Source organism: Alligator mississippiensis, chromosome 9, assembly GCF_030867095.1.
Source record: "Alligator mississippiensis isolate rAllMis1 chromosome 9, rAllMis1, whole genome shotgun sequence".
NCBI lineage: Eukaryota > Metazoa > Chordata > Crocodylia > Alligatoridae > Alligator > Alligator mississippiensis.
In genome coordinates, this window is record NC_081832.1 from 76,075,016 (window position 1) to 76,091,488 (window position 16,473).

Sequence of the window (16,473 nt, forward strand, 5' to 3'; positions counted from 1 at the left end):
AATGCATCGCTAGCCTCCCACTTTCACTTCCAGTGGGACGATCTCGGCTATATGCTCACTTGATGGAAACGGGAGACCTAGCTTGCTCCTGCGACCGTATGGCTGAGGGCGAATGACTCACAGATTTGGAAATAATTTGGCTGATTTGACTGGGGACATGAAAAATTTTCCTTAAACAAAAAAAGAAAGGAAGGGTGAATTCAACCTTTGGTTGCACCTGGAAGAGATTGGGATGGGTCTGATTTGGGGGGAACCTGACCCCGTCTTCTTCTGCGCACGGCATAAGCCCACTCCCTGTTTGATGCTGTTTGCCTGGCAGGTGGGATGTATCACCAGTTTCCAGGATAGGGCTGGAAAGGACTAGGAAGAAAAGATGGTGTCAGTCTAATTACAGTGCAGGCTAACCTGTGGCAGGGAACACATCATCCCTGGGGTGGAGGCATGATGGATATTTGGAGCTTGCAGTGAAAGGGAGCTCCGGTGAGCAACTGGAGGGCTACGGCAGGCCACGGGTGCAGATGCAAACCCCTGGAATTACAACTGTGGCCACTTGGGGGTAGCAATGCATTTTGATTATGCCTTCAGGGAGTAGTAGCCTGCTTTATGTCTCCCCTGTTCCATGCAGCTATAAAAACTAACCATCCCAGTCCCTGCTTTACAGCTGTGTTGAAGTGCCCAGCTGTTAGGCACAGAGCTGAAGCAGAGCATCAAACCCAACTCCCCTTGTACTCCAGGGATGGGGGGATCTCAGGAACAGAAGAGCTAGCAGACCAGGTATGGCTAATCCAGGATCTCGTCTCCGACAGCAGCCGGAACGAGATGCTCCGGTGGGAGATTTGAGAGCCGCATGCCTGGTTTTTGTGCAGAGCCACCAGGACGGTGGTGTGGTGGCTGAATACTTAAAATGCCTCATAATGGCTCCAGGCCCATGACCATGGGGACTCCCAGTTGTCCCAGCTGCAAATGGGTACCTGGCCATTTAGGCTGGTGGCCAGACGCCGTGCTGGCCTTGTGCTAATGGCTTCAGACACCAGTGTGCCTTTGACCATAGCTGTCTTCTGGGCCATCTGCCTCAGTGGACCTTTGCATGATGACTGCCACCCTAGGCTAAGCTAGTGCACACAGAAAGAAAGCACTGGGGCCCCCAGTGGTCTATCACTGGTTTATCCATCCCCAGTATCAGGACCCAGTTAGGAATTGGCTTAAGCCCTGAAGCATGGAGTTTAATATCCCCTTAATTTCTTTTCAGTTGGCATTATGGGGGGGGGGGGGGGCGGACTCGATGATCTACTTGGGTCCCTTCCAACCCTACATCTATGTATCTATAGTGCCCTTGCATTTTTAATTAGCCCTCCAAATATTCAACACCTGTTGTGACCCTGGTTAAGTTCTTGCCCTCCCTGACTTCCTATGCAAGGGGGCACCAAACTGGACCCTAGCTCTGAGGCTGGACCCATCATTGGTCATTTAGCCACACTGTGCAAGCAAGATAGGTCTCTAGAAAAGAGTCAGGACAGCTGAAGACTTCAAAACCAGGATGTGCTCAAGGCCATCCTTCCCCTTAGAGGATCTCCTTGGATCTCTTTGGGAAACACCTTATGGCCCTATTCCTGCCAACAGCATCTCACTGCTCTGCCTGTTCCTGCTGCTGTCAGTGATGAGGATCAGGACCTCTGACCATCCTCCGGTCCCATGCCCTTACTCTCAGTTTGGAAGTGTATTTGGCAACTGTGAAACCATTTATACAGATCCCAGCATTTCATATCCTCTGCGTTTCCATTTCTGAATTCACCAGGGCTTTGCAGACTGCACATTTGCAAGCGCTTTCCAAGGAAACAGGCTTCGACTTTGCGGGCTGTTACTCTAACGAGGACCTATAGGAGGAATGTGGTTACAGTCCCCGGGGTGCACACTGGAGCAGGTTTGAAGCTAGCAGAGGGCTAAGCCCTGGCCCCGACGGGAAGTGGCAACACTTGATAACCTTCGTGCATGCAGTGATAGGAGGCTTTTGTGACTGGCACAAGCGAGAACTGGAGCAATCCCATTTGGTGAATTTATAAGGCTCCTCTCTGTTCAGATACAGGCCAAGGCATAGCTCAAGCCAGCTGGACAGGGACCACAATGCAGCTCTCACGAGGCAGCGCTTGCAAGGTGATTGCACTGGGCAATCAGCACTGATTAGGATGCATAAAAGCAAGGTTGCCGGTCAGGTCAACACCATCCTGCGGCTGCTCTCCAGTGAAAACGCCATTACCCCAGGAGTTATAGACCTGCTGCATCCATTAGGCTGAATTCATGTCTGCTTTAACTCCACTTAAGCCAGGGAGTGACACAAGGGACAAATTTAGCCCCCCCACCCCCAGTAATAACCATATACCAGCAGGGTAGCTAAACAGTTATCATCATTTAATTACTGGATGCACGTGTGACTGCAACATTTGTTCAGTTTGCTTGTCTAACGTGCCAGGAAACACGATAATTGCCTTTAGACATGTTAAGCGTCACTTGTAGAGACCTGTCTTTATGTTCTTTGAGCAGCTCAGAGGGTTTGAAGGCCAAAGGTGGCTTTCTGTTACTTTTGGGCCCCAGGCTCTTTCACCTGAGAGGTATCGGTGGATAAGGACTAGAGCGGAGCAACCTCAGGGCTACGTTTGCTAATGCAACCTGAATGCATGTACCTAAGTTGCAAGCCAGGTGGCTGTGGGGCTGGGAAGGGGCTGGTGGAGGAGGTAGCTTCACGGACATCCCAGCAACAGGAGAATTAGGGGTCGGTTCTGGGCAACGTTGCACTCCTTCTGTACCACTGGGGTAGAAGAAAGACCAGAGTAGGGGACTGGCTTCCCAAAAAATAATGATCACCCTGAGATCAGCTTCTCAGGCCGAGAAGTAATACCCATTTGTTTTCTAGTTCAGAGTAAATCCTCCTTATCCTCCTCCCAGGAGGGCTCGGACTGATATTTCTGCTAGAGACAGTCAGGATCTTTCACCCCCTACAAAAATCGTCATTGAAAAGGGAAATGTTCCCACCTTTGTGTCGTGTAACAGTGATGTTGTAGCCGTGACGGTCCAGACATTATGCGAGGGGCAAGGATACGAAGACGTGCTCAGGAAGGATGTCTTGCCTTTGAAAGCTTGTCTAGCTTTATCCCACCCACATAGTGGGTCCAATAAAAGATATCACCCTAAGAAATCAGTGTCTCTATGTTTGCGGAAACTTTCCCACTGAAAACAAGCAGGGTTGCATGAACGTGCATACAGACCAGTCTTCCACGGCTGGAAGGAAAGGCTGTTTTTACCATTTCATCACAACCCTGAATGTTGTCAACAACAACAACAAAAAAAAGGAATATTTTTGGCTAACATTTTCACTAAACCAAACCAAACCCTTTATCAGAACATTTTGCACATTCGCTGGTTGGTCCTTCCCTACTGCGGTGGGACTACTAATGTAAGACGGGGGAGGATTGAAATGGAAAGCTGTGAGTGCTACGTCAATCTTCATGCCATGCCTAATTGGACTTAATACGGTTAGCAGGAGCTGGACTAATGCGATTAAAGGAGGAGTGGGTCTATAATGCATGTCCTGCGAAATTAATTTTTACTGCACAGTCAGGGAGTGCAAACTCCTTTCCTCCTCTGGCCTCACGGCAGAGACAATGATTGCCATTTACCTCGCAGCGGCAGCCTTCTCAAGCAGCCGTCACGATGCAGCACCTCTCGCTGAAATCCCTCTCGTTTGGGTTGGGTTTTTTTTTTTCCCACAAAGGTAAAAGCAATTTTAATGACCTTCCATCCCACCTGAGAAGGCTATTTATAGTCACAGGCCGGTAGAAAGCCGAGAGCTGCAGACGGACATCCTGTGCGTGGATGGAGGACTTGCATTCTCCGCAGAATCCATCAGATTGCAGTCTCCTACCAGGAAAAGGCTCTGGTGGGCTGGGATCCTGCTGGCAGGCTGCTTGGTGGCCCAGAGCTTGCACCGAGGGGTGATCACGTTGAGGAACGCCAATCTGAAGCGACGAGAAAGGAGGTTGTAAATGATGGGGTTCACGGCAGAGCTGAGATAGAAGAAAACACCTAGGGGAGACCAGCAAAAATAGAGACGGGGAGAGAAAGAGAGAAGGATGCAATTAGTACGCCGACTAGTCTCAGCTGAGGAAGTCTCCCCTTCTTAATGCCATAATGAGATACAAGATTCAAGCAGGGCTACAAAAAACAAACCAAAAAGTTCAAAAGAATAGAAAGGAAGACGTCTCATAAAAAATCAATGTGAAGCTGAATTTGTACGATTCACCCAACTACTGTGTTCAGTGATTCCCCACGGCAGCCTGAGAAAAACATTTCTCCCTTGAAGAAGCAATATCTTTTAATTTTACGGCTGATGGAAACATTCATCCCGAGTGATGAACCTCAGTTGTGGAAAAGGATGCAAAGTTTGCTCTCTTGTAGCTCCGATAAGATTCCCGGCTTGGGGAAGAAATCATCGAGGAGAACACGGTGTTCGCTCCCCTGGATAGGCGAGAGCCGGGTGAATAGCAAGCGTGTTGATCTGTGAATATTTTCAAGAGTTAAAAGCACTGTCTGCAGCTCGCTACGGTTGTCTGTGCCCTGCTTTTTTCATTATCTGTGCCCATTCGAAGAACTCCATCAGGCAACAGTACTAAGTCCTGAAAGTTTCATAAACTCTTGCTTGACTTTAAAATCAGCTGCATGCAGTGACTGTCAGACCCAAGGAAGCTTTGCAACGCATGCCACATTGAAACACGGGGACAAACCCAACTGCAAGCAAAGGTGGATCTTACTCTATTCTCGAGCAGTGTATTTGTCTGTAGTTCTCCACTGCCTTATTTTGTTCCTTGACTGATCAGGTGCAGATCTAAGCAGATAATACTGATATATTTCCCAGCCCCATTGCTTTCACTGCTAGTCCTGCAGGTTGAAGCCAGTATATCCTGGTTTGGTGATTTGGTCATCACTTTTTTTTGTGGGCCCTGGAATGATGTAGGTAAAGGAGGGCTTTGCTGTACGGGGATGATAGCACGCGGTAACCAGGACGTGAATTTACAGCACACAAGCTATTGTGCATTCGTGTCCCATGTGGACACTCTTTGTGCATGCTGTGTTGTAAGCTACCTCACACTACAATATCCTTCCTTGCACACCAAGAGTGTCTATATAGGGAATCAGTGCAAACAAGACCTTTCCTCCTAGCTAGAAAAAAAAAAAAGAGTGAATGACTTGTCCTAGAAAGAAATAAAAATGGTAAAGAACATAACCAAGGAATAATATTTGATCCTCAATATATTTGTGACTAGTTCTCTCACTGGTGGCCTGCATAATATGAACCAGTCTCTCCACATTGAGTTAACCCCGAGAGCTACGAGTCCACAAGCGAGCAAGCCTGATAAGAAAGAGCTACCTGACAGCACATGGATAAGGTTGAAGACGTTGGCCAGTGGCTCCGTCCAGTCCACAACGAAGCTGAAGAAGAGTCGATCGATGTGAAACGGGGCCCAGCAGACAGCAAATACCATCACCAGAACAACTGCCACAGAGAAGGGGAGGAGAAAGAGAGTTACAGAGATTGCACGGTGGGCAGTAAGCAGGGCGAGTAGTCCCAGGAAGCAACCAGCAGCGTCTATCGGCAATTGCCAAGTCATTTATTTGGAAACCTCTTTCACAACCTTTCTTTCCTCTCCCTGCTGTCACCAGCACTTTCTGCAGAAAAAATATTTCAAACTACAAGGAAATCTCTCTGATGATCCCCGTCTTAATTTGATAAATAAACATTGATTTGCCCTTCCCCACCCCCCTCTTTTTTTTTCTTTATTTTTGAGCTCAAGGTTTCAATGGAGCTGACAACAAAGAGGCAGTCTTTAGCTGAGATGGCACTTCGAACCAAATGAACCAACTGTGGATAAGGCACGCTTATCAGCGCAGCTTTGGACTTGATACGATGTCAGCTGGTGACCTCTTTATCTCTGAATCTTTCATGCAGAAAAAAACCCAAAGCTGACTGTTTAGGATTAATTTCCAATCGGCATTACCAGGACCCTGCTAGGGACAAAAAGCAAGCTCAAGGCAACGTCCTGCTCTTTTCAGACTGGATGGATCTCCCAGCTGACCGTGATTATGCCAGATCAGTCCCAGCATGGTCCTCACTCAGTCTGTAGTGATGACATGAACACTGCACAGAGGATGCAACCATCTTAATATTTGGTGCTGTAGACCGACAGACCAGAAAGGCAGGCTTCTATTAGATTACAGAATATGATGGAGATTTAAAATTGTTTGAAAGCCTTCAGCAAGGGTAATGGGTGTTTTAGGTTTCTTACCTAAGTACATTTGCAAATGCTGGCCTGCCAGGGATAATGATAAATGTTCTGAAGACAGCCTTAACTGGAGGGAGAAATGCTAGTGGTCAAAGGTAAATGGGACATTTCTGCATGGGTCTCTACCACTTTCGGGGTCATTAAGGATCCTGACAAAAGGCAGGGGAAGGGGAATGAAGGGTGAAGGACTGGCAGAGTTTATTTGGGAAAAGAGTGCAGTTTATGATGGAAATGTCTGTGTAATACCTACTCTCTAGCCTGTATTTGGAAGTCTCCAGAGAGAGCATCCATCCAACCAACCAACCAACTAACCAACCAACCATCCATCCATCCATCCATCCATCCATCCATCCATCCATCCATCCATCCATCCATCCATCCATCCATCCATCCAACCAACTAACCATCCATCTATCCATCCAACCAACTAACCATCCATCTATCCATCCAACCAATCAACTAACCATCCATCCACCCATCCATTCACCCGTCCAGTTTCTTAGGAACATTGCTATTGCTGGAATGTGGGCAAGGATGCATTTCAGCAGTCATCCACACCAGGAAGGCTCAGACGTGCCAGGTTGATAACACAGCTTAGAGACACATATGAGACAAGCAGCTGCCCCACGTTTCCTGATGCACAGATCGGCTGATGCATCATAGTTTTGGTGGGGAAAATCTCTCACCTAAGGCAGGCCTGAGAACCCAACTGTATATCCTGCTGAGTTTTAATCCCACCTTCTTTGAGCCCCCAGACATGCTGCTTCCTTTCCCTATGCTTCCTGCCCCATGTTAAATGAAATGCATGCGATACACATGCATAAAGCTAAAATGAAGTACTTACATAACATCTTAGTGACTGATTTTCTGGAGGGTCTCTGAATGTTCACAGTCATTTCCTCTGCTTCCAAAGATTTGTCTCCTCTCAACTGGCAAGGGGAAAATGAAGGACAACTTAGAAACAAGGTGGTTTCTCCTGTAGCATTAAGGGATGCATAGAAATGAATCTCATGACCTGTCTGGTAATGGGCCACAGATTGAGTTCAGCATGCTGCCGATTCGAAAGCAAGCTAGTCTGAGAACGGTTACCTACTGCACTACGTTGCTGCCTACTAGCTTTTTTATATTACCTGAACTCCCCCTTCTTCTGAAAGGTCTTAGTAACCTCAGATGTGTATAGCATGAAAAAGAGGTGCTGTGCAAAGGAAGAAGCTGAAGAAGGGTGTTTGTGCCTGAAAGCTTGCAAATAACAACTTTCCCAGCTATTGAGTTGATCTAATAAAAGAGATCACATCTACCCAAAGAACCTCATCTGCCCATGTCCTTAGACCAACCCGGCTACATCCAACAACCCTAAAGCTGTACAAAGAAGACACTTTGCTGTAACTGAACACAGTTCTGGTAAATAATGTTTGAGCAACAACTTCAGAAGCTACAGTGAGAGAGGCCAGAAAGGCCCTTTTTTCCCCAACTGTTGCAAAACATTGCCAGTTTGGTTTGGGTTTGGCTAATATCAACCTCAGCTCAGAGACGGGTTGGATCCAGTAATACAGAATAAGGATGGGGCTGGTGCATTAAAAGGATTTTGTTTTTTGCCATCTCCAGAAAAGGTTTTGTGAAAATGGACTGGTTGTGGGGGTTGGAGATTCCCAGTCTCTTTCAATTCTAATCTGGGGAAAAAAAACGGTTTAATGAAGATTCGGGTTCAAAAGAGACAGCAGATATTTCTGGCATTAAATTATGCGTGCTCCCAGTACGTTTGTGTAAAGCAGTACTGCTCACTAGCTGATATACAACAGGATTTGGACAATTACGCTTAGTGAATTTTAGTGTGGTTTTGTCTTGCAAAATATCCAGGAAGGGGGAGGGGAGGTTGTTTCCAAAAGAGACCCTGTGCAATCAGCCAATACCCCCAGGATCCAAAAAATAAAAAATAAATAAATAAAAAGACTTGTAAGGACCACGTTGAAAGCCCATTTGAAGCAATGGAAAGATATCCGTGGGCTTGGGGGTCGGCTAATTTACATCAAATGATGATGATGAATACAATCCCTATACTCCATCTAGCAGAAATCAGTGGTGCAACCTGCACAGAGATTCAATGCATCCCACTTAGCTACAACAAGAAAGAAAACTTTTTCCCAACCAGCTTCCCCTTGGCTTTTTACAGCCAAAAGGAAGCACAAACGCAGGGAGATGAGCAAAGCCAAGCCTGTGCCACCGTTCTGCTTCCAAGCAGTTCCCCTCGTCTCGCGTTAGTGCAGAACAAAATGATTGAAATTAAAATGAATCCTAATGACTTTTGAAGAAGCTAACACTCATTGGACTGTTTTGCAGCGTGCTTTTATTGAGAGCTGACGCTTGGATGATGAAACCCCCGCTGGTCAATCGGAGAGGACAATACTTTTGCATTTATTGTTACTAGAATTATCCACTACATTCATTTTATCTGGGTTGGGCTACTGAGATTTTCATTGTTGATTAGTTAGACAATTTTTTTTCTAGTGAAGACTTTTTCCCCCCCAACACCTCCAGAATAGCAATTAAACTTTAACTGTATGGGGGAGACCCCCATCCCTCTCCTTCCCACCCCCCACCCAAAAAGAAGAAAGACCAGTAAATGAATGCGAGAACGTGAATGTGATATTTTGTCTTCTACCGCTTACTTGTTACCTTCAAGTTGTCTGTGATTAATGGAATATTATAACTTTTCAAACATGTTTTAATTGCGCTCATTAGAAAAAAATAATCTCACCATTGATTCATTTCGAGGCTAGCGCTCTCACAAAGTGGGAATACTTTTAAATGAAATTCTGTTCGATTACGAGGCAATTTGGCATTTGCATGTTTTTCATGATCGTCTTTTGACACGCTCACTTGAAATCAATGTTGTTTAAGGACGAAGCTCGGTTGATTTATAACACGCAAAGTGATAAATGTCGACACAGATTGATTAAAAGCTTTAGCTTCCCTTCAGTGGTTTTTCGGTCTCAACAGTCATTTATGCGAAGTACTCTCCAAAGCCACAGAGAATGTATTACTATGCCATGGTCATAAACCAAAATGTAACTTTTTTCCTTCTCTTTCCTCCTGTGGGTTCGATAGCGCCGTTATGCTTCGTTTTCAAAAGCTGCAATGACGCTCCGCTGCAACGTGACCGGGAGGAATAACAAAGAGAAAGTTTGTTGGAGGGCGGATAACTTTGAGCACAGAGCTCAAACATAGAGTCCCAGTGAAAAATTCCATGTCTGGTTCCTCCCAAATGGCATGAACATTTGGATCTGGGGTTTTGATTTGCTTGAACTTTATTACAACGCACCTGATATACGTTTGTCTTCTCTGGGCGCATCTACACGTGCACCGTTACTGTGCGGCAACCAAAAATGACCATACCTGTACACACGCGCACCTGTACTGTGCAGTAACAATAGCAATTTATACCAACTTGGATGTAAATTTGCTACCCGCATGATACAGGTAGCAAATTTACTCCTGAGTAGTTACTGCGCAGTAAGGCACATGTGACGCAAGGCCTTACTGTGTCGTAACTCTGTTTGTGTGAACTGGTTTGTGATGGACTTTAGTCCCAAATCAGTCTACACACAGAGTTACTGCACTGTAATGCCTGCACGTGTAGATGCCAGTGTAAAAGCCACTTACTGCGCAGTAATTTACTGCGCAGTAAATGCACAGGTAGACACATCCTCTGTTCTACACCTTTACACTGTTAGCATCCCCAGACCTTGTTAGCCCAAAGAGGGGTGCAGTATCTTGGGACGCCCCTGCAAGGCTCTCTCAGGATCACTGTTAGCATCCCCAGACCTTGTTAGCCCAAAGAGGGGTGCAATATGTTGGGCACCCCCGTGAGGCTCTCTCAAGGAGTCTTTACTTGTTTTCTGTCTTCATCTGTTGATTTTTCCTCAGTATAAATTAAATCATTCAGATGGCCTGGTCACCAGGCATGGAAACCCTGCCAGTTCAGCTGTCCGTGACAGCGGTGATTTGCGAGATACATAACGTAGTCTGCATTTGCAATCCAAGTGTTGTCCAAAATGAGGTAGGTCCAGATCCAGAGCTTTCGCTCAGGCCCTTTACTGCTAACAGCGATACACTGTTCCTCCTGGGAAAAGCCTGGTGTGACCAAACACATATGTGGGCAATGCAGTTTTTGAGGAGATAATATTACATTTTGCTGTATGGTGGTCAGACCTGTCTGGCACAGAGGTGTTGCAGCCTGGATGGCAGTGCTGGCCGGGCCAGTGGTGGTGCCGCCTTTCTCATTTGGGGCTGGCGCTGTGGATGCCCACTCCTAGTTACACTACTTATCTGACAAAACAGGTTCAAAGTTAAGATCCTTTTGGAAAAGTTTCCAATCCTTAACAGAATTGTTTAAAAGAAACCAGAAACACACACATTGACAGCGATTATGAATATAAGCAAAGTCCGCCAGCACGTTTCTAATTACAAGTGGTGAGTGAACTGGAAAATGGAAAAAACCCAGCCTAAATGGCAGAAAGGACATTAAAACTTAACATATTCCATTCCCTCCACTATAATAATCCTGCAAATCAGTAGGAACAGGCACGAAGAGGGTATCTTCATGCATGACCATGTGTTTTATTTTGCAAGTTTGCTTTTAAATCCAGGCAACTCTCATATCTCTGTCACAGCTTTCTCTGCAGAATCGAATTCTTCAGCGGAGTCGACCGTTGTACATGCAACAGACCACATACGACATGAAGCAGGGCTCCCTGCAAATGGTTTTAAAGGATGTGCTTCAAGAGAATAAAATGTGCGTGGAGCACAGAACAGGAATCTTTAGGTATTGTAGCATTTTCTAATAAGAACCAAATGTTATAGCCTGAGAGTCTGCTCCCATGTATACCCATGCTAACCCAAAGAAAGCATCTAACAAAAGCAATCGAACCATGTTAGACTTCGCATAGCTCACATTAGCAGCAAGCACCATCTGAGGAAGAATGCAGGAGTCTTTCCTGTTTCTGTATTTATAAGAAGCCCATCAATGGCACAGAAGCATAGAAAATTCGGGTTGGAAGGGACCTCAGGAGGTCACACCTAGTCCAAGCCCCTGCTCCAAGCAGGACCAGCCCCAACTACATCATCCCAGACGAGGCTTTGTCCAGCCAGGTCTTCAAAACCTCCAAGGATGGAGATTGTACCACCTCTCTGAGTAACCAGTCCCAGTGTTTTACTACCCTCCTAGTGAGAAAATTCTTCCTAAAATCTAACCTCAGCTTCCCTTGCTGCACCTTGAGCCCATTGCTCCTTGCTCTGCCATCTACCACCACTGAGAACAGCCCAGCTCCGTCGTCTTTGCAACCACCCTGCAGGGAGGTGAAGGCTGCTATTCAATCCCCCTCAGTCTTCTCTTCTGCAGACTCAATCAGCCCCATTCCCTCAGCCTCTCCTCACCAGTCCTGTCCCCCAGACCCACAACCATTTTCATTGCTCTCCGCTGGATTTTCCAACTTGTCTACATCCATTCTGTAGTGGGGGCCCAAAACGGAACACAGGACTCCAGATGTGGCCTCCCCAGTGCTGAACAGAGGGAAGAATCACTGCCCTCGATCTGCTGGCACCGCTCCTACCGATGCAGCCCAGGATGCCGGTAGCCTTCTTGCCAATAAGGGCACACATTCTGGCTCCTATCCATCTTCTTGTCCCCCATCACCGCCAGGCTCTTTTCTGCAGAGCTTCTGCCCAGCCGGTCACCCCCAGCCTGCACCGGTGCATGGGATTGCTCCGTCCGAAGTGCAGGACTTTGCACTTGTCCTTGTTGAACCTCATGAGATTTCATTTGGCCCAATCCTCCAATTTGTCTAGGTCCCTCTGAATCCTAGCCCTACCCTTCAGCGTATCTGCTACTCCCCACAGCTCGGTGTCATCTGCACGCTTGCTGAGGGTGCACTCTGCCATCTTCCAGGTCTTACCTATAAATGTCTATGGGAGAAGAATTGGTGTAGTGTGTGCTAATAGCTATTGGGTAGATGTCTATCACAGTCCTCACAAGGGCAACTGGCAGCATCAGCCGGCAGGTTGAGGACTGAATGCAAAATAGAAATGTTCTCCCTTTAAGGAGAGTTTCTCCAGGTCATTTTCCATCCCTTTATTGTTCCAGGAACATGTTAAGAAAGGCAGGATGTCCTCATGTGTACTCTGGACGGTTCTTGAGGGCTGGTAAAGACATACAAAGCCATCTCTATCTGTTTGTTCAGTTTGAATCCAACACAATTGACCGTAGCTGAAAATTATTGTCACCTGATGTCCTGTGAAACGTGTGGTGGTCCCCATAGTTCCCCAGGAATCGCTCCATAATACAACACATCTGAATTACTATTCCTGTTTCCACTTTACCAGGGAGGCCAGTCACTGAATGGCTGTGAGATGTCGAGCTCACGCCCTTCTTTGCTTCTTCCAGAAAACCTGCACTGTCTTGGCCAACAAAAAGCAGAGAGCTTCCACCTCCACACCTTGAAGTCACCTACATCTCATTGGATTTCAGCTCCTCATCAGTAAAGTGAGGGTCATAAAACTCAGGATGGTATTTTTCAGCATAAGCTCACTGATCCAAAGGCTTTCCTTCCTGATTCTAGGTGGGGATTCTTTTATTCAATCTCCAAACTTCTGGGATGGGAAATCTCTTCACTGCCCATCACCCACTGGATGCTGTAGTGATGGTGGCCATATAGGTACTTCAAAGACTGTTCCTGTATCTCTGAGCCTTACAGGCATGAAAGCACACAGACATCCTTGTGCAGTCATTACGGGATCTTTTTTATGAGCTGTTAGTTTGAGGGCATCCATAAGGAGGTGAGTAACACCTGGCCAGAACAGCCCCTACCTGATTCCTCTCCTCTCCTCCGCAATAATGGCTCGAGTTCTCTGTAGCACATGCCTTAGCAAGACTGAAGATGCAAACCCAGGTGGTTTAGGGGCATTCTTGATGTCAGTCTAGTCTACTGAACTGGAATTGCACGATCCAGGAGACAAATCCCATTGACTCTGAACACAAGCTGGACTCTGCAGTCTTAAGTGCAGTCTTGCTGCCCTGTCAGAGATTGAACGGCTCCTAATTGCTTCTCCCTGCGGTGCAATGCCAGAGGGTGCTGCTGGGCATTTAGGTTCTGTCGGGGCTGAAACGAGGAAGTGCAATTACCAATCCCTCTTTCCCCAAAGCCCAGGCTTGGACTATTGGGATGGAAAGAAAACGTCCCTGGCTCCAGATTTCAACTGCAGGGTCAACGCTGAAGTTTTGCAATTCAGGTTTAAACAGCGCGAGATGCCCAGACGAGCCCAGGACTGCTCATTGCTGCTTTGATATAAATTGCCTGCGATTGAAAATGAGCTAACTGCTGTTTGTTCATCACTTCCATTTAAAAATTAAACAGCCTTACCCCTTTACTTGTGCTGAAGCCAATGGCATTGCAGCTGGGAGTGCATTATGAGAATAAAGCAGAGTAAGCAGGCATAAATGAAAGGTCATCCAAGCCTTTACGATGATGAGACTGGGCAGGATCGATGTCGGGTCTCATTCAGAAATCTGAGAGTGGGAGCTGTGACTTGGCACCGACGTAGCATCTCTTCTGCAGGGAGAACTCGGAAAACCTGGGCAACGGTGACCAGCTACAACCGCCTACCTGAAGCAAAGGCTTTTCATACCCAGCTCTAGGTTTTTTCAGTTCATAATTGAACAGTGAAGATAAAAGTGATGCTTTCCTTCATTCCCTTTAGGTTAAGCCGTGCATAATTTGCTGTTTGAATCTATATCTAAGTCCATAAATTGCTGCTTATGGGAACCTGATCCATTCAGAAAGATCTCTTGTTTGCCGTAGTTTTTCAGTTATTCACCTACAATCATAGGTACTCCTAGGCACCTCTTCTCCTGTGTGAAGTGGCACTAAATAGCAGATAACACATTAACGAGGCAATACAGATGTGACAGCTGATTGTAGCACTTGATTTGCTTCTCTGACCAGGTATCCCTGCAGCTCCCTGCCCTTTCTTTGCAAGGGAGCAAACCTCGCTTCTGCAAAGTTGCATTCTGAGCAGCGTAGCTTAGTACCGACGTTTTAAAAACCATACCCAGAAAAAAAAAACCCAAAACCAATCCAGCCCCACAATATTTTAGCAGAGTAGTTCACAACAGTGCTATAAAAAAGCTGGTTACATACAGTATAACCTAGGTTGTTTTTCTCCTGTATCTCTATTTCAGTTCCCATTGCCAGCAGTCCTGGTTTCTAAAGGCTGCGCGGAAGGCAAATGGCTCTATAGCACGTCTCACTACTTTTAAAAGACTCATTCATTATTTTGTGCTTGCAGCAGTAAGACAGCTTATTTCAGAAGTGAGTTTTAACAAAAGCGTATGATCGAGTAGTGTTCATATCACTTGCCCGCCTGCCCGCCCGCCCAAGAAAGCAGGAGCAGGAGAATGCAATGAAAATGCTAAAGTCACAAGACAAAGAAAGGCAAGCTTTTCAATCTTCCTACTTTTTACTCTTTTTACACCCCCTTTTGAGCCAAGAACCTGAAAAACCTACAAAAAATAAATGTAGCACCTCAACAGGGACGCAGAAGTAAGAACTAAAATGATACACATAGATTAGGCCGTATTTACCCCCAGCTGGTGGTGTAGCAGGGGGTGAATCTGGTCCTTTGCTCCCAAGGGAGGTTGTTTTCAATGGGTTCCCTTCTCAATTGATGGAAGGACAGCAGCTGTTGCCTCAAAAGGGTTAAATCACCTTTTTAAAGGCAGCTGAGCTAGAAAGAAAGTTACAGAGAGAAGCAAGGAAGGCATCATTCAGTTAGGACTTACTTTCAGCCCCATCAGATAGTAGAGGACACTAATGATAGCCACAGGCAGCACATAGAAGAGGAAGGAAGTGACCTGGATGATACAGTTGTAGATCCACATAGGCATGACCACGGTGCAGGTGGCAGAGCCGGGGACCAGCGTCCCGTTGGGGAAGCGCTGGAGCAAGATGCCGTGAGTGCTGGTGTTGGGGAGAGAGAAGAGGACGGAGAGGACCCAGAGGACAATGATGATCCTCAGCGCACGCTTCCTGGTGCTCTCCAGCTTGGCCCGGAAAGGATGGAGGATGGCGACATATCTCTCCATGCTGACCGTGGTGACACTCAGGATGGAGGCAAAGCAGACCGTCTCAAAGAGCGCCGTCTTGAAGTAGCAGCCGACGGGCCCGAAGAGGAAGGGGTAATTGCTCCACATCTCGTACACCTCCAGCGGCATCCCGAAAACCAGCACCAGCAGGTCCGAAATGGCGAGGCTGAAGAGGTAGTAGTTGGTGGGGGTTTTCATGTTCCTGTGCTTTATGATCACCAGGCACACTAACAGGTTTCCCACCACCCCCACCACAAAAATCAAGGCATATATTAAACTCATGGGCACGAAGAGGTGACTCCGTTTGGGGCCACATAAAAAGGCGAGATAGTCCTCAGTGCTGTTTAAATGCCATCTGAGCGGTTCCTCCTTCCCAGCGAGGTGATCGAGCCATGAGACGTTGGTGATCCAGTCCATGGCTGGTTCTGTTGGGATGAATAATGCAGATCCAGTCTTCTTCCAGGCTGCTTCAAGTTTTCCCTGTGCCACTTTTCCCACGTTTAGAAGTAGGGAGCGAGGGAGAAGGAGGGATGTCCGGTCAGACCTGAAAGCACACAGATACTGAGAGACACAGGGTGTATGCACGTCTGGCTTCAGTTGTGGTTTCGCCGTTGTAAGAGCTGTTCCCTTGTGAGGAGTCGGCTAGAAAGCCCCTCCTTTCACACATATTCATTGGCTAGCTAAGTGCATCAGAGTCTAGGGTGAGAAAGGAGATCCTGGCTATTCAGACCAGCTCTCGCAGCAGATGCATTTACTGAACCAGCAACATGGGGTGCATCCAGCTGGGAATCTGAAATCTTGGATACGAGTCCGGCTCCAAGACTTGTCAGATAACTGAGCAATGCAGCCTGGGTCCCAAAGCTTTTACAAAATGAGCCTGAAGCTGCATCCAGCTAAAAGCCACAAAGAAAATGCCTGGTTTTCAGGTGCAGATGTCTGAGTCCCCGTTGATTTTTAGTAATCAGCTTTAGATGGCAAAAAGCCATCTGCAAACAGATTGACTCT

The 16,473-nt window shown here is 46.8% G+C and overlaps 1 protein-coding gene across 1 annotated transcript; it reads right to left on the reverse strand.

Moving 5' to 3' along the window:
- Nucleotides 1-2,389: 2,389 nt before the first annotated feature.
- Nucleotides 2,390-16,065, reverse strand: NMUR2 (neuromedin U receptor 2). Its single transcript, XM_006278907.2, has 4 exons — nt 15,166-16,065; nt 7,177-7,261; nt 5,420-5,545; nt 2,390-4,077 (listed from the first exon to the last, which is right to left on the reverse strand). Exons 1-4 carry the CDS (start codon nt 15,883-15,885, stop codon nt 3,818-3,820), a joined length of 1,191 nt encoding a protein of 396 aa, XP_006278969.1. The 5' UTR covers nt 15,886-16,065; the 3' UTR covers nt 2,390-3,817.
- Between the last annotated feature and the right edge of the window lie 408 nt (nt 16,066-16,473).

Bases quoted from the DNA above. Each gene is read 5' to 3' on its own strand.
- NMUR2 (XM_006278907.2), bottom strand. From the start codon at position 15,885: ATGGACTGGATCACCAACGTCTCATGGCTCGATCACCTCGCTGGGAAG. The intron at 7,262-15,165 runs GTAAGTCCTAAC...TCCCCTTGCCAG, and splicing joins ACTATCTGATGGGGCTGAAA to TTGAGAGGAGACAAATCTTT. The intron at 4,078-5,419 runs GTAGCTCTTTCT...GGTCTCCCCTAG, and splicing joins CCTTATCCATGTGCTGTCAG to GTGTTTTCTTCTATCTCAGC.